This window comes from Rattus norvegicus, chromosome 9 (genome assembly GCF_021556685.1).
Source record: "Rattus norvegicus strain SHRSP/BbbUtx chromosome 9, alternate assembly SHRSP_T2T, whole genome shotgun sequence".
In the NCBI taxonomy this organism is placed as follows: domain Eukaryota; kingdom Metazoa; phylum Chordata; class Mammalia; order Rodentia; family Muridae; genus Rattus; species Rattus norvegicus.
The window spans coordinates 4329981-4357235 of NC_141542.1; the positions used below are offsets into that span (position 1 = coordinate 4329981).

Genomic DNA, 27255 nt, shown 5'->3' on the forward strand with positions numbered 1-27255 from the left:
TATAATGATTCTGAGGTTATTTTTAAAGATGAAATTCATTATGATAGACAATGGGCATACTACATCTAAAACTAAGAAGAGATAAAGTGCAAACAATAAGGAATAGTGTGCTGTATGAGAGATGTTGCAGGGTAAAAAATGACATGAAACTTTCTAAAGAGGTTTGAGTCTGCTTATAAGGTCGCAGTACTTTGTGTGTACATGTTTGTGTGGGGGCACATGTGTCTGCAGTTGCATGTCCACAGGTGTGAATAAGGAGGTCAAAGGTCAATACTGGGTATCATTCTCAGTCACTCTCTACTGTATTGATTTTGTGACATGGTCTCAAGCTGACCATGGAATTACCAATTTAGCTAGACTGGGGCTCTGTCAAGCCACAGAGTTTCTTTCTTCTCCATTTCACAGGCACCAGGATGATTAGCTTGGAACACAGTCCCATGACTTTTTACATGTTCTCTGGAGACTGCACTCAGATCCTCATGCATGTATCAGAAATAATTTAGCAGAGGTGCTACCTCTTTCTGGCAGTGGCCATGTAGCTGCTGCAAGGAATAGCATATGAGTGCTTCAGTGACAGGATTCTACTATGGCAAGTCCATGGAAACCACTTCTCAGTTGACAAGGTAAATTTGGTGGCCTTTATATTTAGTACCAAGTTTTCATGCTCTACAAGCTCTCCATTCCTTCATTGTACTGCATATAGTCATTATCAAAATTGTAGCACTTCATCAGTCATGGACAAGGCCATCTGGAGTCACAGAGACTAAGTCACTGTGGATGATTCTACATTTTTCTCAAAACTCTTTCAAGGGATAAAATGTTCTTCACCTCTTTTTGTATATATCAATCCTCCAAATGTTACCATAAATCCTGGGAATTTGAGACTTATAATCATATCTTTAGAGAAGTACCCAGTCACACTGAGCAAGTCTGTGTTAGTTGTGGAGAGAGGTAGGTCCTGCTTACATAACTGTTTTTAAGAAGCTATATCTGATCAGTAGAGACATGGAAAATGCAGAGATTATGTTGGATTGATAGAGACTTGAAAATGGCTCTTAGAATGATTACATCTTACAAAGATCTATATATTAGAAAGATGTCTAGAAGATCTGCTTTGCAAAATGAACTTGTCTGTCTGCAATTAAAAGGGAATTATGATAGGAGATAATAACTAGAGATAGTTTACCAACAAATGTTTAATTCAGCCTCTCACCAAGCATAACTATGTAACCATGTTTGCTACCAGACTAGTATGTCTTCCTGTTTATAGGACAAGCCTGGCCAGACATCTCTTTTGTCTTGCTGAAATTGTGCTTTTTAATTCAAAATAAGTTTAGGTGGTGACTGATCCAAGGAATGGAAGAAGGAGGAAGGGGAACTATTGGGGGATTTGTGTAAAGATAGTGCTTTTGAAATGTGGATATTATGATTTCTTTTAATAATGTAAGCAATGATATCACTGCTTGGGTAAGCACAATTGTCATTGTATAAATATAGAACGCTCAAGTTATTTGTGGCAACTTGCCTGAAAATCATAAGGTGGTCAGTGTCTTCACTTTTGTTAACTCCCCTTCTCCATCTCAGGACCTAAACATTATAGCTAGAACTGGCATTGGCATCTTCTTGGTTCCTAAATTTTAATTTTTAAAAATTTTTTATTAGATATAGTTCTTTACTTACATTTCAAACATTATTCCCCTTCCCAATTTCCTGTATATAAGCCCCGTTCCCTCCCATCTCCCTCCCCATACAGGTATTCCCCCTACACATCCACTTTATCCCCCCCCCATATTTCCCTGCACTGGTGGTCCAACCTTGGCAAGACCAGGGGCTTCCCCTTCCCCTGTTGCCCTACCAAGTCTATTCTCTGCTATATATGTGGTTGGAGCCCTGGATTATTCCATGTATAGTCTTTCTGTACTGGTTTAGGCCCTGGAAGCTCTGTTTGGTTGGCATTGTTGTTTTAATGGGGTTGCATGCTCCTTCAACTGTTTCAATATTTCGTCTAATTCCCTCCAAGGGTCTTGTTCTCAGATCAGTGGTTTGCTGCTAGCATTGACTTCTGTATTGGACATGCTCTGGATGTGTCTCTCAGGAGAGATCTATATCCGGTTCCTTTCAAGATGCATTTTATTACTTCATCAATTGTATATATACATACATATACATATATATGTATATATATACACATATGTATGTATGTATATATATATACATATATATATATATATATATACACATACACACATATATATATCCCCTTTTAAGGAGTGTAACTTCCAGAAGCACAAACCTTGTTGAGAAATCCTTAGAATAATTAGGAGAGCTAATATAGTTTATTTAGGATGTTTTCTAGCAGCTATGCAAAGAAAGTTTTATGAAGACTGAACACACACACTTTTAGAATGTTTTCTAGCTTTCTAATTTTGATCAGAAAATCCAACAATTATTTTTAGAATTTTTATAATAGGATTTCTGACTTGGGATGGAAAAATCCAATAATTTTTATAGAAACTTTTCTAACTTTGGTCAGAAAATACTTGATCTATCCAGATAGCTTTTACAAACAGACAGTAGAGTCTCAACCAGAGAGTTTTGTCTCAAGAGAGAGCTGTCCTTACCACAAAGTTATGTGGAACAGACTATAGATTCAAGACTATAGAAAGCAGAGTAGGGAGCCATCTTTGATTTAAAGTCATTTGTTTTGGAACTCACAAATAACCCTTCTCTTAGAAACCTGGATCTAACCAAGGTGAGTCCTTGACACCATGGCATGGTTAAGGATACAGAGGGATGATGGATGTGGGCTTCAGGCAGGTGGCAGGAAACCTTATGTTTCAGATTTTAGAGACTCTCATCTACTCCAAATTGGGAGTAGGGACAAGGGAGTAAGGACTAGGGTGTAATGTGTAGGGAAGAGTCCAATCCACATGTAAGAATCAAACAAAGCTAGTTGTAGGGACTGTTCAGAAAAGGTATAAACACATTGCCATAAGGTGAGACATGAATCCATCTGAAATGTAAGATGAAGGGGAAGAAGCAATTTGGAAGATAGATGAAGAATGTTAGAAGAAACAAAAGAAAACACATATCTGTAGGGCTGAGCTTGGCAGAGGATGACATGTGATGTGTCTCTTTAACTGTCCAATACAACAATCTGCAATTCTGATGCCTAGGTAATTCTCAAAGAATTTATTCTGTTTCCCTTTGTCTTGCACATTTATGTGCCTGGCATAGATTTTGACCTACATTGTTATAATCTTTGTCACTCCCAGAAAGACAAAATGTGACTAAATTTACCCAACATTACCCTGAGTGTTTCTGTGCCTGGTGCTTGGGTGAGGTGACAAGAGAGAAGTTCTGCACTTACCTGTCTTTAAGTTACCCATAAATTCAATTTAATTTTTTTATTGTCAGATGTCTCCAAACTCCTAGTTTATTTTCCTGTATAGGAATCCCTAAACATTTTAAAGCAGTACTTCCTCAATATATCTGTTTATGGAATATTTTTGAGGGGACAGTCACAAGGCATGACGATCAGGGTACACCATATATGTTTGGTTCAGAAAAATTGTCCTCTTCCTTTATGGCAGGCCCACTTATTGACCCGGAACTCACAATCTTGGCTATCGGTTATCCAGAGAGCCCCAGGGATCTTCCTATCTCTGTTGCCCAATGTTGGGATTGGAAATGTGTACCATCATGATTGATATTTTTCTGTGGTTTATGGGGCTCATGCTTGCATAGCAAGTACTTTAGTGAATGAATTGAATCCTAAGCACAGTAACAGCTTTTTAACTGTACTGTGTTAAGTAAAGATAGTTGATAACAACAAAACCTTTCATGATGATTATGAACAATAATTTTCTATTTTTTCACCAAATTACTCTAAGAGAACAGATTTTAAGTGCTCTATGGACACAAGCATTTACATATTTGGTAAGTATGAGACTTATGGTAATTTGATAATAAACATATATCTAAATCAGGGACAGTACATGCCTTGAATACTAGTTTTTCCTACTCTGGATGATAGGAGTCCTGGACGTCTGAGTGCTAGTTTATTGCTCTATCACTAACGGCTCATGCTCTAAGATCAAGAATCGAGAAATGAGGATCTTAAAAAGCTACAAAGCTTCTGCAAGGCATAGGACACTGTTGTTAGGACAAAATGGCAACCAGTAGTTTGGGAAAAGATCTTTACCAACCCTATATCTGATAGAAGGCTTATATCGAAAATATGCAAAGAATACACTCAAACTGCCAGGAGACAAATAACCCTATTAAAAATGGAGTTCAGAGCTTAACAAAGAATTCTCAGCTGAGGAATATTGAATTAAAGAGATGTTCAACACCTTTAGTCATAAGGGAAATGCAAATCAAAACAACACTGAGATTCCACCTCACACCAGTCAGAATGACTAAGATCAAAAATTCCGGTGACAGCAGATGCTGGTGAGGGTGTGGATAAAGAACACTCCTCCATCGTTGATGGGATTGCAGACTGGTACAACCATTCTGGAAATCAGTCTGGAGGTTCCCCAGAAAATTGGACATTGCACTACCTGAGGACCAAGCTATACCTCTCTTGGGCTTATACCCAAAAGATGCTCCAACATACAACAAAGACACATGCTCCACGATGTTCAGAGCAGCCTTATTTATAATATCAAAAAGCTGGAAAGATCCCAGATGCCCTTCAACAGAGGAATGTGGTATGTCTGCACAATGGAATACTACTCAACTGTCAAAAACAATGACTTCAAGAAATTCATAGGTAAATGGATGGAACTAGAAAATAACAACCTGAGTGAGGTAATCCAATCACAGAAACTCACACATGGTATTCACTAATTGATATGTGGATATTAGCCGAAATGCTAGGATTACCCAAGATGCACAGATCACATAAAACTCAAGAAGGATGACCAAATTGGAGATGCTTCACTCCTTCTTTAAAAGGGGGAACAGAATAAACTTAGGAGGGGATAGTGAGACAAAGTATAGAACAGAGATTGAACGAACGCCCATTCAGAGCCTGCCCCACATATGGCCCATAGATATACAGTCACCAAATTAGATAAGACGGATGAAGCAAAGAAGGGCAGGTTGACAGGAAGTGGATGTAGCTCTCTCCTGAGAGACACAGCCAGAATATGACAAATACGGAAGCGAATGCCATCAGCAAACCACTAACCTGAGAATGGCACCCCCGTTGAAGGAATCAAAGAAAGGACAGAAAGAGCTGAAGGGACTTGAGACCCCATTTGAACAAAAATGCCAACCAACTAGAGCTTCCAGGGACTAAGCCACTCCCCCAAGACTATACATGGTCTGAGCCTAGGCTCCAAATTCATACGTAGCAATGAATAGCCTAGTAGGGGCACCAGTGGAAGGGGAAATCCTTGGTACTGCCAAGGCTGGACCCCCAGTGAGTGGGATTGTTTGGGGGAGGGCAGTAATAGGGGTAGAGTTGGGAGGGGAACACCCATATCGAAGGGAGGCAGAAGGTTAGGGGGATGTTGGCCTGGATACTGCGAAAAGGAATAAAATTTGAAATGTAAATAAGAAATGCCCAATTTAATAAACATGGAAAACAATTCAAGGGTTTTTGTGTGTGTTTGTAATTTCCACAATGGAGAAATGAAGTCCAGTTGATCCTTGAGGTTGATGTCCACCCATCTTAGCCTGCTTGTCAAGACTTATGCCAGTAAGACACCATGTCTCTATTGCCTTGAAAAGGAAGAAAGAGAGAGAGAGAGAGAGAGAGAGAGAGAGAGAGAGAGAGAGAGAGAGAGAGAGAGAGAAAGGAAGGAAGACAGGAAGGAAGGTAAGAAAGAAAGGTGGATGCTGTCTGAGGAAAAACAATCCTTTGCTTTCCATACACATGCACACACACACACACACACACACACACACACACACACACACACAGGTGTGCACATACATACATGCTATATGGTACCGGGTAAGGGCTTTTTAAGAATCATAGAAGACCTACAAGAACCCTGTGGGTGGAGCTCCTCATTCTATTATTTTTAAAAACATTTTCCGAGTATATGCTATCTGCATATATGACTGTATACGGTCTTCATGCCTGGTGCCCATAGAAAAGAAGACACAGGTTCATATGCATCTTTAGTTACAAACATTTTAATCTTTCTTTTGAATGGGAGTTGAGAATTGAACTCGTGTCTTTTGGAAGATCAACCAATGTTCTTAACCACTGAGCCATCTCTTGACCCTTCTTTATTTTTTTATTCTAAGTTCCTTATGGTAACTTCTTTGTATAATCTCCATGGTGACTTGCTTTGCTTTCTGAAAGGGGTACCAGAGAGAGGGAAAGCCTTTCAGATGCACCCATGATTAGTTTCATCATGGGTACCTCCAAGGTAAAAGAGGTGATGATGATAGAAGATTTAGGAAGTTAGACAAAAGTGTCTGATCATCTGACATAAAAACAAATCAAAACAAAACAAACAAAAAGAAACCCACCTCCCAATCATACTTTTTTTCTGAACCCAAAACAACTTATAAGAGTCATAAATTCTGAGGCTGAGAGTTAGAGGGAGACAACTACACAAGAAAAAAACAAAAAACAAAAACAATACAACAAAAAAACAAGCTCCACAAGATGGTGGCTTTATTGCTCCTGGTAGAAACTAACCAAGCCAATGTCCATTCAGTGAACTCCAAACCTTACGCTGTCACTTTCCATTTTTTTTTTCTGCAGCTCGGTCTTCTGTCTTTCCTGGATGTTCATTTCTTTGTACATGCAAACAAGTGAGCTTAGATATCTGTAGGCTTTCTGCTCTAGCTGCAGTGCCACAGAGGATTGAAACAGGATCTGCTTTGAGAAATTAAGGAACAATGTGAACTGTTACAAACTAAATTTACCTAAGAACACTGACATGTTAAAAGTTTTGTTTCATTCAATTTTATTTACATTATGTGGTGTGTGTTTGTGTGTGTGTGTGTGTGTGTGTGTGTGTGTGTGTGTGTTAGTTTGTGTGTGTTGTCAGGTAAGGGTGACTGTTGAGTTTAGAAAAGAGCATCACATTCCCTGGATCAGGAGTCGTAGTGTTTGCAGGCAATCAGTCATGAGTTCTGCAATCTGTACAGGGCTCTGTATAAAATTTTTACCTCAGAAACATCTCTATAGGGCCACACTCATATTTATTCCTGAAGAAATTCTAGTTATGCAAACCAAACATTATGCATAGTTCTCTTATCTTTTTTTCCTCCATCTTTATTAATTTGGGTATTTTCGTTCTCATATCTTATAGTCAATCATCTTTGATGCTCGCAGCATCTGTGAAATTCCAGGCATGGAAGGGATAAACATGTTTAATTAAGTTTTGATATTTGTTCATTATAACTTTAATGATAAAGCAAAATCCATCAAACTATTTGTATTAATTTTAATGTTCTCATCTTTATTTTCTTAAGAACTCTAAAATTAAAAATTATATTTTATAAATTCTTTGAGAATTTCACACACTTTAATTTGGTCATATTTGGGATAAAGATATTTTAAAGAGATGTTTGTGCCTCTCATTTTGGCTATCAGACCACTGAGACAATAGGCCTTGAGAAATTGGAATTTTTCCAGGAATTTCATGTTGAGATGGGAGAAAACTTGGGACGGCCATGTGAAAATTCTACTCTAGGAAAGATTCCACTCTCTCATATGTTTCCAAAGAGACAATGATAGCTCAATGATAGGCAAGGATATCCGGGACTGAGACTGTATAGAGATGCATCTCTGTGAACTTCTGTTTAACACTTAAGTCCACTTTATAACCCTGAATATAGGCCTGGGTAGGTTGTGTGTATTTAATGGGTCTCTTTGTAGCTCTTTCCAGTATGGTTCCCATTTAATCTCCATTTTCTACTTTTCATATTAACTTGGCTGCACAGACTTAACTTTCCTTCAAGTGTGGTTATAGAAGTACCTTGATTGATTTTCTCTTTCTTTGTCTAAATTGACCAACCAAATTTAGGAGAGTTGTAGAAGTCTATGTTAATTAAACCACTTGGGAGACAGACCTAGCTCTCTAAGGAAAATTATATATTTCAGCTTTGCAGTTTTGAGCCATCTTTCTGTTCTTCAGGGAAACTTTATGTGTTTCTCTCTCTCTCTCTCTCTCTCTCTCTCTCTCTCTCTCTCTCTCTCTCTCTCTCTCTCCCCATGTGTGTGTGTGTGTGTGTGTGTGTGTGTGTGTGTGTGTGTGTGTGTGTGTGGGTGGGTGTGACTCACTCTCTTACACAATTTAAAACAACATAAACATTTCTTTTAAAACCAACAAGCATCAAAAGAGGTACCGGATCTTCACCCTTTCTCCCACATGGAATACATGGATTATTATTTTAGAGTACATAAATTTTGATTACTATTTATTTATTTCCTAAAACACAGGTAATGGGTTTTAGTTTACTTTTTAAGAAACATTTAAACAATGACTAGACAGAAAAATTGAATATATCCTGAGATCATTATAGCTTAGTTTCCAAGTGGTTAAAGTTTTTGACAAATTTGCAAGAAAAGTTAAATCTTATTTAAAAGTTATTAAATCTGAGTCTGTTCTTATGACTTTTATAAAAATCAAATGAATGTTAGAAGAAAGACTTATGGTTTTAAGTAGTGGACTTTTTTTTAATCAACATATTTAATTGCTACCTCAGGAAATTTAGTAACTTATAGTCAAGCAAAGGCTATCTTTAAGATTTTTGTTTTTGTTTTTTCAAATATCTCTGATTTACCTGGACCTTCTCTAAAATAAAGGAAGTTCCTGGTTTTATCTTCAACTTTCTTTTTCCATTTTGGAAAATCAATTTATTTTATCTAATGTAAATATTATCATTTCCATAAAATTCATATTGAGGTTTGTTCTATTGTTCAGTATTTTAATCCTGGCCCCCAAGCTCTGGATTACATCAAGGACTAGACAATCATCACATGCTCACATATTTAAGTAATGCTATGTGACCTTTTCTCATAATTTAAAACTATTGGTTGAATAAAGATGCCAACACTCTGTAGCTGATCAGAAGATAAGTAGATTGGGTGGGATAGGAGATAGGAGATCGGGTAGAGAAAGGAGAATACATCATGGAGTAGGAATCCTGAAATTATGGTTTGAGAGCTGTCCACTTGAAATATGAGGGGCCTAGAGAGAAGATTGTAAGTCATATCATGGGGTTATTGGCCAGGAAGTAAACATAAGTAGCATAGAGTAAATATCTTCCTAGCCCTAATGCTGTCTGAATCTTATAAACATAAAGATTTTTTATCTTTTATCTGAATGATCAAAGTCAGGGTAGAAACCTGTGATTACAATTATTGCAAAATTGTCATGCTTTAGTTAAAAGACATTTCTTTCTTTTAAAACTTTTTAATATAATATGTATTTATACTTATACCCTTCTATCATTCCATCCCCCTTTGGATATGGATATATTTGCAAGACTGTCTATTAAAGGAGAACCCCAGTGTGAAAATCTGTGTAACTTCTCTGACCAGCCATCTCTCTTCCATTATATTGGCACTCAAGAAAACCCAAGTCTTGAAGTATGACTTTGACTGGTTCTTTCTACCTCGGTTAAGGGAAATATCACTTATAATATGATAGAGATGTTATTTTTTAAAGATCACAATAAATCCTTCACTATCGTGCACTATTGCTGAAGCATACATTGTAATCTTTAGCTCAGTGAAGTGTTCATAAGGTGAGGAAACCTAAGGCTGTGTTTATTAGAGGCAATTAGTATAGACCTCAGTTTAACCTGCTTTCACCTTTAGTGTCCCGGCCTTTTCCATTGATGTCAGTTCAATATAAAGTTTTATGGAAAAGTGAACAAGGATTTAATAATAGTCCACTGACATGGAGAAAAGACTCATCTATGTTCCAATATGTCCAACAAAAAGCAATGTATTCAACATGCCTGGTTGTGCTGTGTGCCTGTTTTAAAAATTGCATGTTCCATTACCTGGCTTCACGGAGCTTTGTTAACATTAAGGTAGAGGCAAAGACAGGGATGATACCTCACAGTTAGTCTCACAGGGCCAAATATCTGCATATTCACATTGAGTGAGAACTATTTCCAATCTGTCCCCCAGAATTCTACTGCTGAATTCTTATTTTAAATTACTCCACCACTGTCTTTCTGTTTTGGGGTCCTAACTCCCCTCCCTTGAGCCATATCCTTCTCTTTTCTTATTCATGGAGATCCCTGAAAGGATGGTACAAATGGTATTTTACATCATTACAGGTGGAACTTTGGTTTCACACAATAATGGCCATTGTGACTAATCCTTCTTTCAGAGATCCTACTCCTGTCTGGATCGGAACTCGAAGCTCCTGTGTTGTTTAATTGAACATCCTCAGAATCTGGACACTTTCTTCCATAGAGTAATATCCACTATGATGCATCAAACTAAATAGGTTTATTTCAGAAGACACCTCTTGCTTGTTATGATTCAATTTATCCTCTGGCTTCTGGCTTGAGATGCTGAAGCTCAGAGACATTTGATCTTCTCAAAGATCACTAAAATTGTACATACTACAGTGCCTCGGGCCAAATTAGAGGACGTCATAGATTCCTGCACTCTTTAACGTCTTTTCTTACCTGCACAATCTGCTTTCAGAGCTTATAGATCTATGCGACTCCTCAAACTGAGAGACCAAGTCTTTTGGGAACAGACTCCACCTTAGAGAACCTGACCTAAGTTTGACCCAAAGCCAGTATCTAGCATTACTTTCCAAGTTACCATCCCCAAGACAAACAAACAAACAAACAAACAAACACATAACAGTGCCTAACTCCATTTCCTAGGCTAACCCCAAGAAGACCTGCATTTTCATGTTAATATCTTTAACAAACCTGTATCCAGCGCCAGTTTTCAGGTTATTTTACCCAACAAATTTGCACCATCAGGTACAAATCTACCCCTGCATAACAACCATCAATAAGAAATAAAGTTTAAGTTTTGGCTCCCAACATCAGCTAGTTATGCTTAAGGCCACAAAGCATAGGACATAGATGGTAGACAGGCAAGAAACACTCACCCCTTGCTAGCTGTTATTTATAAAATCTTGCAATCTTCCTTGCTGCTTTTATAAAACCTTGTCCCAATGAGTGTATAGGGATCTTCTTCACCAAAAACCATCCTGCAGCTCAGCAGTGTATTGAGCCTGAGCTATCTCCAATAAACAAATTGGATTGCATCAGATTTGTTCCTGAAGGTCTTTTAGGGTTCAAAAGCACTTTCTTGGTACTATAAAATGTCCTTGGTGTTTTCCAACCCTTTTCTGGTGTTCTCTCCTTCAGTAATCTCACTCTACATTGTAGAGCTGGTGCCCAACTGTTTTCACAAACCCAGCTCCTGGTCCTTTCCAGACTATCACAAATCTGATTCTGTTTTCGTTACCCTCACACTGCTTTGCATTTGCACTCATTAATACAGAGAGGACAGATCTCAGATGGGGCAGGGGCCTTAAATATTTCTTTTGTTATTGTTAAGGAATCGTTAATCGTATTTATATGAATAAGGCAGGATTGTGATTCTTCGAGACATCTACACATTATGTAACAACTGAAAAACAGAGTAATTAGCCTATATATGACTTTCATTATTTCCAATTTATTTGGAGCAAAATAGCCTCCAGGCACATAGAGTGGGAGACTAGAAGTGGGTGGCTATTTACAACATATAAAAGGTGATCTTTCAATTATGTGAAAATGACAGTAAAAGCCTTGCCCGCAGCCTATGTAAACTCTGGCCTGGTTCCTATATCTGATTTTGTCCTGAGGTTTTTTTGTTTCAGTTACCCCTAAAGCCAAATGGTAGGGTAATAACTTGCTCTCTCTATGTAGATTGTGCATTTCTACATAGAGAAACACGGATTATCTTTTGGTACCATATCAGGTACCACATTTTTTTCTTATTATTGAAATCACTGTAATCAAGAGATGTAAACTGTGTGGAATGCTTGTCTTCTTGGATTTCCAACAAAATTGCTGACTGTGTGGGTTAATCTTAATAGTCAACTAGACAGGATCTAGAATCTCCATGGAAGCAAATTATTTGGCTTGTTTTTGGCTTCTCTGAGAGGAGAAGACCAGCCATAGTTGTATGTAGTACCATTGAGTGGGTTGGGGTCCTGGACAGCATAAAAAGAACGGGATCATCAGTAATGCTCATATTTCATACCTGAGTGCAGGTGAAGTATGACCAGCTGCCTCCCACTCCTGTCCCATGTTTTTCTTGCTCTGAAGGGCTCTACCCTCAAAGTGTGAGTCAAAGTAATCCCCTCCTTCATTAAGTTACCTTTTTCAGGCATTTTATCATAGTAACAATAAAAATACCATTGATTACATATTAATTTATAGGTCTCTCTTATACTATCATTGAAACCGAGATATAGATATGGATATAGATATCGTTGAAACCAAGAAACGTTTTGAAATCACGTGTTAAGTCATTTGATGAGAAGAGATGAGGATGCAATTATTACCATGCATAGGTTCACAGAAATACTTACCAATACATACATAAATATATGCATACATAGATACAAATTTCTTTAGTTTGGCTATATGGAAAGGACCTTGCCAGAGAGCACCTTATATATAACTAGGAATAGACACGTATTCTAAAATATTACCTGCGGACATTAGATATGCAGTGATTCTTCTTGTAATGGGCCATAAACTAACATTTTTAAACTGGTTTAGATCCCAAAAAAGAAGCATCCAAGAATGACTTTGTTTCAGATGTTACTAAACTATTCGTCATAGCATTTGGCTCAATATTTAAGTCCCTCTTATGAAAGTGGGCTAATTATTACACAGCCAGGAGGGTTGTCCTATTCATATTCTGAGGCATTCATTTTTTGGTTGTCAAATCACTTCTGAGTACTTTCTTAGTGAGTTCTTAATTTCTGATTCCTCTGACATGTAAGACTTCATTATCTTTTGTCTCAGATTTTAGTTTCCCATCCTTGGGTAGTGTGCCACTGTTTCCCTATGCTCTAACACCTCTCCCTGTTGGGTGACTGCATGAGTTAAGTGAAGTCAATGTCCCACATCCTGGGTCACCAAGCAAGCTCCCTAAGGTATAGTAGATGTGGGACATACAACCCTACAACCAGTGCTACAACATGGGGACAAACCCAATTGCTGTTCCACACAGAGACCCACATTGGAACTCCACAAGTCTCAAGTACCTGATTAACTCCTGACCTAGTTCAAAAGACCTAGGCTTTAATTCTTAGCTATACTCTCCAAATAGCCCTCACTCTCTGCCCCTCCCACAAAACCACAACAAATGCTCCTACACAGTAACAGCTGCTTTTCAGAAAGCAGCACCAGCTCTGAGCTTTCTGCTTTGCCTGCCTGTCACCTTGAGCTCAACCAGTGGACCCCTTCAGTCCTCATGGGCCCAAAACACTAGATCTGCCCTTGTCCTGTCACACTGGCCAGTGGACTGCTGCAGCTGCAGCTAGAAACACAGAGTGAACATAGCTATGTGTCCTGCCTCTCACTCTCTCTGGCCCTCGTGATAACTGTGCTATCCAGCCTCTGTGGTTCTTCCTTTGAGCTTTTCTTCAAAGTTGGTCTTTCATCTTCTGCTTCTGCTCTACATTTAGTATATGCCAGCCAATGAAAAAAATAAATAACTGGGCAAAACAAGGGGTCCAGTCTGCTAGAGGACACAGCAGCAGCATAGTAGAGCAGGCCTTCCTTCATGCACCTAGAAGCTGCTAAAAAAAATGTATAAGATCTTGCTGCTAAGGAGTCAAAGGAAAAACACACCTGAATAACTCAAAAGTTTTCAGGCTTTGTTTAGATGCTTGTTCTCCCTAACAGGAGCACTTACGACAGTGTTTGTGCATTTCAACCCCAAATTTTTCAGGCTTTTTTATTTAAATGTTGTTTTCCCTAGCATTTACGACTTATGTCCAAGAATTTTCAATTTGTTTAAGATTTCTTTTAAGGTTCAAAATCATACTTAATATACTCCCATAGGTAAAACCAACTATACTAATAACCAGTATTTGATATTTAATTAACAACCATTTTTCTTTTACAGACAAACTATTACTGCTTATCCCACATACATAATTAACATAATATATTCTTAATATATTCTTCCTCAGACATACAAAGCAGAGTTAAAGGTTTCATTCCATGTCTAAAATCCTCAAACACACTTGATTTTTTAGGATCATAAAAATGGACCATGATTTCCTCCCAAGCAAACCATTAGAGGCTTAAAACACACTAACCACCTTATGCAATGCAAACATCACCTTTGGGGTTCTTCTTCTATGTTGTGATTACCCTACAGGCTTATCTCTACAAAAGAAAAGGATAATGTTGCTGTCACAGATCCAGACTGACCACCATCTCCTTGCTGACAGAAGACTCCTGAGACAAACGTGATGAGATCTATGTATGACAACTGAGACACACAGAGGACAGACTTGGGAACTCCCAGCTACAGATAGACTCTCTTGCGAAAGTCAAATGGCTACTGTACTTGAGGAAAGTTACATGATAGTAAACAGAACACGATGCCCACTTAGATTAATCAAATGTTTAAAACTGATGTTAATACTCTTATAAACTGTACAACCCACAGAACAATTAATTGGTGCAACAATCCTTTGTATTCCCAACCCCCAACTCCACCTCTCATTACTCTTCTGGCTTATTTGTGCTATGCCTCCAACCCAGGTTTTATAGTTATACCCTACTCAAATTTGCACTATAAATGAAACAGTCACTCAGTGATGCCTCTCATTAAAAAAAAAAGTAGAAGGGGGAGATGTGATCATAAAAGGTATCATTGTTCTCCACTGAGCTAAGTCTAGAAGCCTCAGAGACCTTGAAGGTTTGGTAGGATATTTGCCTGGTCCCAGGTACCAAGCCACTGTCACTAACTGGAGACCCCCACAGATTTGTGGCCATGTGTCATGTTAGGGTAATGTCCCAAGCCCTTCCACATGTAACCTTAACATCTCAGACAATAAGAAAAGAGGCATTACCACAGGTCACATTAGTACAAGATTGAGATCTCCATTTTAATGAGGTACCTAAAAGTCTAGAGGGGTTAGACAATAAGCTTTCTTTCACAGACATTCCTCCCAGCAAAAGGTATTTAATCTTGGGCCCACTCTGAGAAGTGGAGTATGGTTTTACCTATCTACTTTCTACCATTACAATAAAGGTCTTAAAACCGTGAACTGTCTCTTTTCAGCTGGATACACCATGATTAGCTACAGAGATGGCCTTTACACACAGAGCTGCTGTCTAATCTCCCCTAGAGTCCTCTCTGCAGTCCCAGACACAACCACCACCAAGCCAAATCCTGGAGTAAAGCCAAGCACTCTCTCCCATAGAGGCCTCTCTGCAGTCCCAAACCAAGCCAAAATCTGGAGTAAAGCCAAGCACTCTCCCACATGGGAGCAGCTGGAGCTCCAATTTGCTCCCCGACTCAGGGCAAGACACACCCCTCAGGCCCAGACCACAAATTCAGCTCTTCAATGACTTCCAGCAATGCCTGGGTGTATAAAAGCCTATGAACCCCATGGACTCAGTCTTTTCCATGCAGGGTGACCCAGGAGTCAGCTCCAGTTGTTCCACACCACTGACTGTGCTTTCCCACCTGCAAGTGGTGTTCTGGGCCTTCCCTATGGCCCAACATCCGCCAGGAGCTAAGTAGGCTAAACTTAGTTAAGCTTCCCATATCTTGCTTCCCTGAGTACTGTGCACTGTGGTGCAGGGGATGAGGATCCACAATCTTACACACGCATGCTTGTAAAGGATCCCAGTTAGTGACTCTGAGACTGTTCAAATTATGTAACATTGTTTCTGAGATGGTGGAAAGTAGGGATTATACAGCTTCTGAATGAAAAGCCTAATAAGTAGTTCAGGTGTGAAAAGTCTTCTTTATGTGACTTCCCATTTTGTGCATTCTGTTCATTCCCTATCTTCCTCTCATCTTCTCTCCCTCTTCCTCTCTCCACCTGTCCTTTCCTTTCCCATCTGTCCTGCTCCATCCTTATCATCTGATGTATGTATTATAAAAACACATACCAAAAGATCTTAAAAGAAAAGAAAAGAAATGTCCCGCGCTATTGTCTCACCAGCAAGAACACGCGTGGACACACGAATCCTTCTGCAGCCAAACGTTTTTATTGAATCTTAAAGAGAGGGCACGCGTGCCGGCATGGCGCGGCTTATATACACCCTAGCACACCGCATCTACACCTGATTGGTTGCTTACCCATGATCTCATTAGGCACGCCCCGGAGTGGGCAAAGACCTGGCATGAAGCCACTCTTGCACATGCGCACACAGTTAACTTCCTGAAAGGAAGTCGGCTGGCGCGGCGGAGGCCAGCGCCATCTTGTAATTGCGAAACTATCTCGGTCTTCCACGTGGGGTGCAGTGGAAGCCAGCGCCATCTTGTGGTGGCGAATGTTATTGCGGCCCTCTACAAAGAAATTGAAGTCATGGTCTTACAATGAAGAAAATGCTAAGAAGTGAAGTTGATAAGCAAGGTTCATACTGAACGTTATGATAAATTCTGTCAATTTGACAGGATCTAGATTCACTTAGAACATAATCCACTGGACATGTCTGTGAGGGGGTTTCTGGACTGCAATAACCACAGTGGTAGGCAAAACTATTCTATAAGAAAGCAGGTAGTGTTATCAACAGAATTCTTTGCATTCTTATTCCTAACTGTGGATATAATTCAACAAGATGCTTCAAGATCTTTCTAACGTGGCTTCAATGTTGATGGTCTGGACCCACACTTGTAAGCTAAAATAAACCCTTATTTTAGCAAGTTGGTATTCTCAGGCATTTTTTCATGACAAGAACATTAACTACTAATCTAGTGTTTTTGGCTGGTATAAGAAGTCATTGTAAATTTGGCCCCCAGCTTCCCTGCACCTGAAGCTGAGATACACTATCCAAAACCAAAAAGAGCAACAAAACAAAACAAAACAAAACAACAACAACAAAAAAAACAAACAAAAACAAAGACACTTTTAGGAAACATAAAGTTTAGTAAGTCAGCAGAAGTTCAGAGTTTCCCCTTGGCTATTGTTATGAATAGATATGGCTAAAATTACTTGAGTTTGCCTATAGCATATGTTGTGTTCTGCTGTGTCGCCACTGTGTGTGGTGTTCTGGGGTAATGCTGGGTTGAGTGGTCTTTGTAACCTAAATATGTAAGGGAAAGAGATGATTTGGTTCCTACTGTGCTTGTGTAATGTAAAGAACGAGACATTGCTGTACCAAGATTGCAAAAAAATCCAGAGACCACTAGGAAACAAAACTCCAATACAAGCCCATAAGAATCATTATTCCAGCATGAGAGCTTGGGCGATGAAACTTTCTGATGCAAGAGGGTAGGTGAGAGACCCTGAGGTCAAGATAAAGGGGGTGTATCAAGAAAAAAAATCGCACAAGGAGGGAGTCTTTATCAAAAGTGGAGCATCCTGACCTGGGAATGACTTTTTTTTTCTTAGTCCACTCTCTTATTCTTAACTAGCTGCAGCTACTTTGTCTCTTTTGCAGCTACCAGGGACATTTCATAATTTTACTCAGACATCAAGGGTAGAGGCTATGTGTTTATCAAAATAATGATGGGTCAGTGATTGACCGGACTATCCCTGGATCAGACACACACACACACACACACACACACACACACACACACATATTCTCTCTCTCTCTCTCTCTCTCTCTCTCTCTCTCTCTCTCTCCTCCTTCCTTCTCCTCTTCTTCCTCTTCTTTCTTTCTTTCTTTCTTTCTTTCTTTCTTTCTTTCTTCCTCTTCTCCCCCTTCTCCCCCTTCTCCTCCTCCACCTCTTTCTTCATTATGAGGCTGCATTGAATAGTCCTGATTTTCTTGCTTTCACTATTATCTATTTGCCAACAGAGATTGCATAGCTAAGCCTATCTTTTTAGGGATGCACAGACTCTAATGCATACCTTTAACACACATTTTGTGAGGTGGAGCAGTTCAGAGACATGTGGCCCAGGATCATTATAATGTGAATGTGGGTTATTGGAGGCTATATTTCCAATCTGTAATGCTTTTAAATGTTCTGGAACGGAGCCTATCAGATGAAAGATTCCTAGTGAGATATGACTGAACACAGAGTTTACCCATTCTCAAAAACCGTGTATCTACAGACTCTTATCCTGAGTACACAAAGTATAAGTCAGGGGTTATTTACAACTTGGAATGTAGTTTTGACATTTTCAAGTGCCCCTGGAGGGAGTAAAATTGAAAAAGACATTGCCTTGGGGAATATTCTTCCACATGACATTGAACCTCAAAGGCTGACTGCCTCTCCATCTTTTCTTATTTAACTTCTCTACTTTCAGGTTTTCACTTGATCTGATTATTTATCATAAATTATTTTCAGTTTATGGAACTAATATCTTGAGATTGCAGCTCAAGTTCTGGCACTACATGTAAACACATCCCTGCAGTTGGAGGCTGGGAACCTTTAGAGCATGCAAATCAAGGGCTGCCCATGTCTGTGAAATTCCTGATGGCTCTGTTATTTAGTTTTCAACAGTGTAGCTATGGATGAATCAAGGCCCTTAAGAAATTCATTTCAAAGAGTATCCTCAGAGATTATTATTCCGTGAAAATGATTAGTCACTAAAAAGGGAAAATGTTTATTGGACAGCCATTGAGTGCTTATTACAGCACGTTATATGGGGATTAGGGTGTAATACTCTATAGACTTTAGAACAGTTCTGTTTACCTTATCCTGTACCTCCATGAAGATAGATCAGTTAGGGCATCTCCAGTTGGTGATAGCACAAAATGCGTCACTTGCATTCATCTATAAAGAAATTTGGTGGTATATTTAGGTGTTCAAAGATAAGGTGTGAACTTGATAGTATTTACAATTGTCATGAACATCCAGCTCTGGATGTATAACTTGAAGGTGAGTTTAACTTTATCCAGCTGCATGGTTAATATCAGGGAGAGAAGAGAAAGCAAGTACAGGGAAGGAGTGCAATTTGCATGTAGATTCCTGTGGATGGCACAAGACTGGCCAATAAGGGCCAGACCTATAATCTTTTTCAGGTTCATATGATAAGGGAAAGGCACTCATTGGGAATTTCTTCCTTTCTACCACTGTATGGTCAGTTAATTTAGAACCTATCTTACACATTCTATTTTTATCAGTGGTTCTGAGACTTAGCATAATGTAACATACTAGGGAAGAAAATAATTAAACACGTATTAAATAAACCACATTGGTACAAGTATTGGTTAAATTGGTAGCCTAGTATAGGAGGTACCACCTACATTCTGATTAGATTTGAGATTTGCTCCACAGACGGTAAGTAGTTCATGCCTTGAGAAATTCCAAATCCTAAGAGAACTTCATCTCCACAGCCAGATAGCTAAAGCAAGATTCACCTTGTCTCTTTAGAATATCTTTATTCCTGCCAAGGACATTACATAGAGATTGAAGCATTGATAGTTTTACTTGACATGAGGGTGTACTGTGACAGCAATGAGGTAGTCATACAGCCATGAAATGCATGGGGTCAGATACTTTGTTCAGTAGTATGACCCATTAGGAAGTGTTGTAGACAGATGGTATTTCTCAACCTTCTCTGTGCCCGGGTCTAGATAAAGCCTTTGCTGCCTTTCTGCAAGCTCAGGGTGTGTGTGATGGCTGATCTTGGTTGTCAACTTGGCTACAAGTAGAATCAACTTAAACCCAAGTGTCTGGACAATGTTTTGGGGTGACAGCTAACACAAAGGTCATAGAAGAAGAATGACTTGATTTTTCCTGATGGCTCTTACTTTTGCTGGCAAGTTCAAGTATTTTATTCCCGAGACATGCATCTTTGTAGTTCGAATCTATCTCTTATTACACTATCATAGACTGCAAACCAGATTATGGTTGTTTGGATGAGAATGGGCTCTATGGGCTCCTATTTTGAATATATGGTCTCAATTTGAAGGAACCATTTGAGAAGTATTAGTAGAGGTGGTTTTTTGTTAGAGGTATGTCATTTAGCACAATCTTTGAGGTCCAAAATAATCTCAGCATTCTCAGTTAGCATTCTCTGTCTCCAACTTGCAAAACAAGATATGACCTGTTACTTTTACCAGCTCTTTACTCTGTAATCATAGATTCTGACCCTCAGAAATAATAAGTTAAATATTAAGTGCTTTCTTCTATTTGATCTAGGTGTTTTATCTCAGCAATAGAAAGAATTGGGACTTACATATATAAGGTCCCAGGTCTCCAAATTGTAAACAAGACTTCATTCCCTGTCACAGTTCAATTGAGATCTGTTCTTCCTTCCTTTACATTTTTAAATGTCTAAGCTGTGGGACTCAAGGGGAACACTGGGCTGGATTGTTGGTGGTAAGATGTTTGTTAGAAGGTTTGTTATCAGTGTGGACAGAGAGACAGACAGGCACATAGGTAAATTATCTTCATAGGGGCTCTGAGGAGATTTCTAGTCACAGTGCCAGAGACAAACAACATATGGTAGGGACTCCAAAAAAGAGTCTGGGCAACTTGGCAGAATTGTGCATCTCTTCTCAGAGATCTCTGAAGAAGGTTTCAGAATGTCCTTCTGCTTGTTCTCACTGATTCCCTAGAAGGTAGTATGGAAAATGTGGAAACAGGAATCACCCTTTTGATTTTTCTAAGCCAGGTAACATATAAATTCTCTTCCTCAGATGAGAAACTCAGTCACCAGGAAACCTGTTACCTAGAGATTCATGAACAGTGGTACCAGTAATGGTGAGACAAGGACTCTCATTATTTATGACAAAGACTTCAGGTATTGAGGACAGGACAACAGTTTGCTAAGATGTCTACCAGATTTCCATGACAAGAAATTATATCTGAAACCCTCGTTTCTCAGGGTGAGATGAGGGAATGTAAGGAGCTGAGTTGTTGGGAGCAGAGTCCTCTGCTTTTGTGGCTTGTGCGTACATCAAAAGAAGTTGACCTAGGCCTCCCAGTGCCTACTACTTTACCATCCTCTTGCTGAGGATGATATTAGCGACATGTAGAGGATGGAGCAAATGTCTTCAGCTGCCTTTATTCCAGTGAACTCTTTCCTCATCAGGGTCTTCCTGGAGCTCAACTCGTGAGTTGTAGGAAGGACAGCGATAGTTATGACTTGCTGCAAAGCCAATTGTCCTGATTCCACTTCAATGGAGTATTAGAAAATTGAGATTGCTCGGTAGCCTCTAGATGTCAGTGACAGTCCTACATTTTTCTTTTTTATGGATTCCTAATAATTTTCAGGTCACATTCTATAACCCTCATTGTAGGACCAAAGGAATTCTAAAGGGAGAGTTTTGTGCTCCTCACTTTAGCTACCATGCATTTGAGAAGACAGTCACAAGAACCTGCCATTTCTCTAGGTAACTAGCTTAGGAAATTCAAAAGCTGAGGCACTAATGCTTCCCAGAGGGGCTGCTTGTTTCCCAGGAGGAGATTTTGAGTAGTTCTAACAGCTTGTCAGTCCCCTTTCAGGAGAGGCTAAGATAATGATGGCTGTTGATAGGCAGGCCTACACCTGTACCAGAACTGCTTAATTATGCATAGTTCTCACTGTGGTGTAATGTGGATCATTAGACCTCTAAATTTCTTCCCTTCCTGGTTTGGCCACATTGAGTAAACCTTTCTCTGCATTTCACTATTACTTAACTATTTAATAGACCTTTTAGGGCTTCCAGGAACTTTTAGGGATGTTAGGCCCAGCCACCTAGTTGAACAACTCTGAACACTGTGAGCATAAATACCTAGTTCGGATTAATATCACATGTCAACAAGATAGGTTTTTCTATTATACTGTGTTTCTTACTAATACCTAGGTAGGGTAAAAAAAATTAATGGAAAGGAGGTTATTTAGCTTACTGCTTTTTGAAATTCAAAAGTAGTATCAATATTAGCTGACTTCAATGAGGAAGTTGTGGTAACTGAGTGGTGTGTGTGTGTGTGTGTGTGTGTGTGTGTGTGTGTGCGCGCGTGCGTGTGTGGTTCGAAGAGTTTCAACATCAAACCATGGTCAGAGAGAACAATCAGAAGCTGAATTTGTAACAACTCATCCTTAAAATATCTCAGTCCTGCCATGACAGCTACTTTTATCCATTTATGAGAGCAGATCCTGTAGTGTCATTAAGCAGCAATGCTAAAGAATTGTCATTTTACAGCATCACCATACTAGGGATAAAGTCTAGTACAGGAAACCTTTGCTGACAAACCATGCATAAACATGGAGGTTCATCTCCAACGGTGAAGAAACAGAATCTCGGGGAGCTTATTGTACTTCAGGTATCATAGCTGTTATGTAGATAGAGGAAAGTTCTGAATCCTCTTTGGGTTCTTGATTACTAAGCCTACATTACTGAAATAAAGAAGTGAGGAGAATGTCTGACTGGCATAAAGTACTGGTCGATATATTCAGGGGTTGTTTTAAGTAGATGCATATATTTTACAGGTGCATTTGTTCAGAGGAGAATGTGTGTGTTTGTATCTGCATGTGATCATGTGGATATGCATTCTTGGGGAGGCTAGAGACTGTTCCTTGGGAGATATCTACCTTGTTTTCTCTGACAATGCCTTTATTGTCCAGAATCTTTCTGAATAAACTAGGCTGGCTCTCCATATTGCCCTAGTGAATTCACACATTTCCACCTTGCTACACTGACTTTACCGGTGTGCACCACTACACCAGCCACACTCATTTACCTAGCAACTGAGGATTAAACTCAAGTGGGTATGATCATGGGGCTAGGACTTTGTGGGCTGAGAAATCTATAATGTGTCTTTATTGGTGATAGTGCCATCTTAAGCAACACAAAGTAACAACATTAATAAATAATACAATAAAATTACTTAAAGTGCACTTTTGAAAGGACACAAGAGGTCATCTACATTTGGAGGATTTTGCCAAACATATCTGATCATTGGACTAATATAGCTTTTATTTATTTGTACATGTAAAGTGTATCTTTTCCCTTAGGGCAAAGGAAACTATATTTGGATAAAAACTTGCTGTTATGAGAATGAACTAATGAAACGAAAAAGCAAAACAAAGCTCCATTGTACAGAACAAATTGTTTCCATTTTCAGCATAAAATGCATTGTTAAGCAAGTGTATACATATGAAATAGTCCCTTACAAAAGAGAATGACTCCACATTTTAGTGAGAAGAGGACCATTCAAGTCAGGTGGTGTACATTAGCAAGCTGTGCACGGGCTGGATGAAGAGGTTCAAATACCTCCCCTGCTTAAGTCAGGGACATTGTGTAAATACAGTCTCCTAGAGGAGTAATCCCTGACAAAGTTGGGCTTTTGTTATGTTTGTTGTTACGTGAAAATGCATTCTAACCACCTCTGACAGGACACCAAAGTAAAGATTCTGTTGTGCAAGGAAATGTTTATGAATCCTAAAAGCCCACCAAGGAACCAAATGCAATCTCCATATGGTCTCTTTACTAAACCTGGAGCTTCTGCTCCCCACCAATCCTGACAGAGCAGGAAGATGGAACCATGAGCCTAGTTTGGGCAAGCATTTATAGAGACAAGAAGATGGTATCTAGCTGGATAAACATCTGATGAGGGGGGAGGCATTACGGCCTTTAATAAAATTGGCTAGTACTGGTAGTCAAACCATTAACTTAACTTTTGCTTTCATCTTGCATGTATATATGTGTATTTTATATTATATAAAATAACTTCGATACACTTAAATTGTTATCCTACTTTATTGTTTCCCCTCTTCAAAGCCCCTATCGTACCCCCGACCCCCAACTTCTATAAGGGAGCTCCCTGACCCACCTACCCACTCTTTCCTAACTGCCCTAGAATTCCTTTAACATGAGGCATCTAGCCTCCAATTGAACAAGGGTCTCCCCTCCCATTGATGCCAGATTAAGCAATCTTCTGTTATGCAGATGGAGCTCTGGTTCCCTCCATGTGTACTCTTTGCTTGGCAGTTTAGTTCCTGTGATCTGTGTGTCTGTGTGTATGTGGGATTGGGGAAGGGGGTCTAGTTGGCTGATATTTTTGTTCTTCCTGTGAGGTTACAGACACCTTCAGCTTCTTCAGTCCCTGTCCTAACTCCTCCATTGGGATACTTGTGCCAGTTCTATGGTTGTCAGCTAGAATATCTGTGCCTATATTAGTCAGTCTCTGGCAGAGCATCTCAGGGTACTGCTATAACAGGCGCTTGCCTGCAAATGCTTCTTGGCATCAGTAATATTATATGAATTTGGCATCAGCAGATAGGGTGAATTCCTAGGTGAGAGAATCTCTGGATAGTCTTTCCTTCTGTCTCTGCTCCACTCTCAGTTCCTGCATTTCCTTTGGACTGGAATTTTTTTTTCTTTTTGAGATGGGTGGGGGCTTTGGCTAAACACTGAATATGGACTCTACAGGTACTTTCTCCCCTTTCATTGGTTATTTTAGCAAATTTCATCTGCATTAGGTCATGAGAAATTATTACTTTCCTGACATGTGGCTACTCTAGTGGCTACTCCCAGTTTCTCAACCCCCACTGCTTCAGACCTCTGTTGAATTCTGACTCAGAAGTATTCCTGTCTAGGAGAACTGCAGGGAAAAATGAAGAAGAGACTAAGGATAGAGGAAAGGTAGTCCAGTGACCACAGTGACTGCTGGAGGCCAGCCACAGAGTGGGGACCATGACAGGATTGTATTAATTAATTATTAATTAATTAATAATTATGGTATGTGCTTATAGAATTGGAGTATTTGTTCATTTCCACACTAGCAGGAAATAAGGAAGCAGCAAAGGATAGATCACATTAGAACACAAGTTGAATGCTTAAATGCTGATTTGAAAGCAGCAGCAGAATAAAGAATGTCACATGAAAGTTTAAAACCTAAAGCCAGTCCCTAGCAGTACAACTCCTTAAAAGACCACAAACCCTAATCTTTCCTAAAGGGTTCAGTAACAAACTAAAAAGTTCTGTAAAACTCTAATCCCAGAGAAGCCAGAAAGTTACCAAGATCTTCAGTGTATAGAACACTACAAAATAACACTGTTTTCTGAACACATAGAAATTGATTTCATAAATTCATAACAAATGAAAAAGTGTATTAGATGCATGCTTGCTTAATCAAGACCAAATTTCAGCATAGATATTGCAGGGAGCTTTGAAGACTCTCCAACCCCTAGAAAATGAGGTACTAGCAGTTGATGGCTACTAGGAGGAGAATAAGTTCTTTTCAATGTGCAGAACATGGTCAGTTACCCACCTTTTTAAGTGACATGCACACAAATAAGTATAGATGAGTATCATGAGGTGTATTAGATTCTATAATTCCAAATTTTGGCAGTTAGGGAAGGGAAAAGATACCTAGAAGGAGTGTGAGTGGTACATGTGATGAAAATGCATTGTACGAAATTGTCAAACAACTAAAAACAAGAAATATGTTGTTAATAGTCTCTTGAAGTTGCAACAGATCTGAGCCTTAAATGATTCCTTAAATCATTGAAGTATATTTTGAAAAACGATCTTTGATACTTTATTAATACATGTTAAATGAAAAAGAGAAATGAAAAATACTAAAAAGTACAGAAGAAAGTATTGTATCTTCCTATACCAATATTGGCACTGGATTAAAGTTATGTCAAGCATGACTTGTAATGGCTGTGGTGAGGTTTTAAAGGGGATTGCAATGAATTATGACATTAAAATTTTTTAAAAGAGAAACAAAAAGATTTATATCTAACTTCTACTCAGATCTTTTTCATTTGCTAGCATGCTGTGGAATCCTATGGAGAAATAGGAAGTTACCCATAAAATTGTATTTAGCCATCTCATTAGAAATCTCATTGTCTGCACAAGGTGTGCACTTGTAGCAGCAGATGGGCTTGCCCTCTAGGGTCACTTAACTGAATCCAGGCCCACAACTCTCACTATATACAGACTGAGGGACCTAAGAAGAATGAAAAAAGTGTCATCTAATGTTCAGTGTTTTATTAAAAAATCATAAAAACAGAGTTTTGAATATTATGCAGTGAAGGGTGGAGTATTGTTATTAACACCTAGAGTTACTTAAAAGATTGTGTGGAGTAATGCAGGATGAGGAACTGGGGCTAGCCACCAATAAGTCCCAGATGTCAGGAAAGCAAAAGACTCCCAGGACCCAATGGGGATGACATTACTTGAAATACCCAACAAAGCGGAGGGAGAACCTATAAAGATTGTATCCAGAGATTACACATGGCCCCTGGTTGAGAGATGGTGCCACCACACATTTTGAAAATATTGACATAGAATTGCTCCTGTGTAAAGGAAATACAGAGACAAAGAATGGAGCAGAGACTAAAGGAAAGGTCATCCAGAAAGTGCCTCACCTAGGAATTCATTCCATGCAGCTACCAGACCCTGACACTATGGCTGATGCCAAGAAGTACTTGTTGACAGGAACCTGATATAGCTGTCCCCCAAGAGACTTTGCCAGACTCTGATACCTATACAGCCAAGCATCTGACAGGGAACACAATGAAGGAGATAATGGAAGGACTGAAGGAGCTGAAGAGGATTTCAACCCCATAGGAAGAACAACAATATCAATCAACCAAACAACACAGAGTTCTCAGGGACTAAACTACTAACGAAATAATACACATGGAGGGATCTCTGGCTCCAGCCACATATGTAGCACAGGATGGCCTTATCTTGTTTCAATGGGAAAAGAGGCCCTTTGTCCTCTGTAGGCTTAATGCCCCAGTATAAGAGAATGCCATGGCCGGGAGGAGAGAGTGAGTTGGTGGGTAGGTAGGGTAGTACCATCAAAGAAACAGGGGAAGGGAGAATGTTATGGGGGCTTGCTTATCGGAAACTGGAAAGGGGAATAATATTTGAAATGTAAATAAATTAAAAAAATAAATTAAAGAAATAAAAGATTATACCTTTAGAAGGCAAATGTGTTTATATTTTCGTCTGAGAATTAGCATAATGTTAAAATAATTTGGAATCTTAATGAGTTAAGGACGAGTTTATGAAACATTGTTGATTAGGAACATGATATACAAGGCCATGTGGTCAAACTAGTATAATACTACCTTTGTATTTTCTGACACCTGTGTTGATCATCTTAACATCCACTGTTATGGTGAATCTTGACTGTTAATTTGAGATTTATAATTATCAGTGAAACAAATGAACATTTATCTGTATGAAGACATATAC

The 27255-nt window shown here is 39.1% G+C and overlaps 1 protein-coding gene across 1 annotated transcript in view; it reads right to left on the reverse strand.

Annotated features, from left to right (window-relative positions):
• LOC148003230 (extracellular calcium-sensing receptor-like) overlaps window positions 1–27255 on the reverse strand; it is a 157289-nt gene that overhangs the window by 102506 nt on the left and 27528 nt on the right. The window contains 1 exon segment of the mRNA XM_087569107.1: window positions 25855–25996. Within this exon segment, the coding sequence (XP_087425233.1) occupies window positions 25855–25996 (142 nt within the window).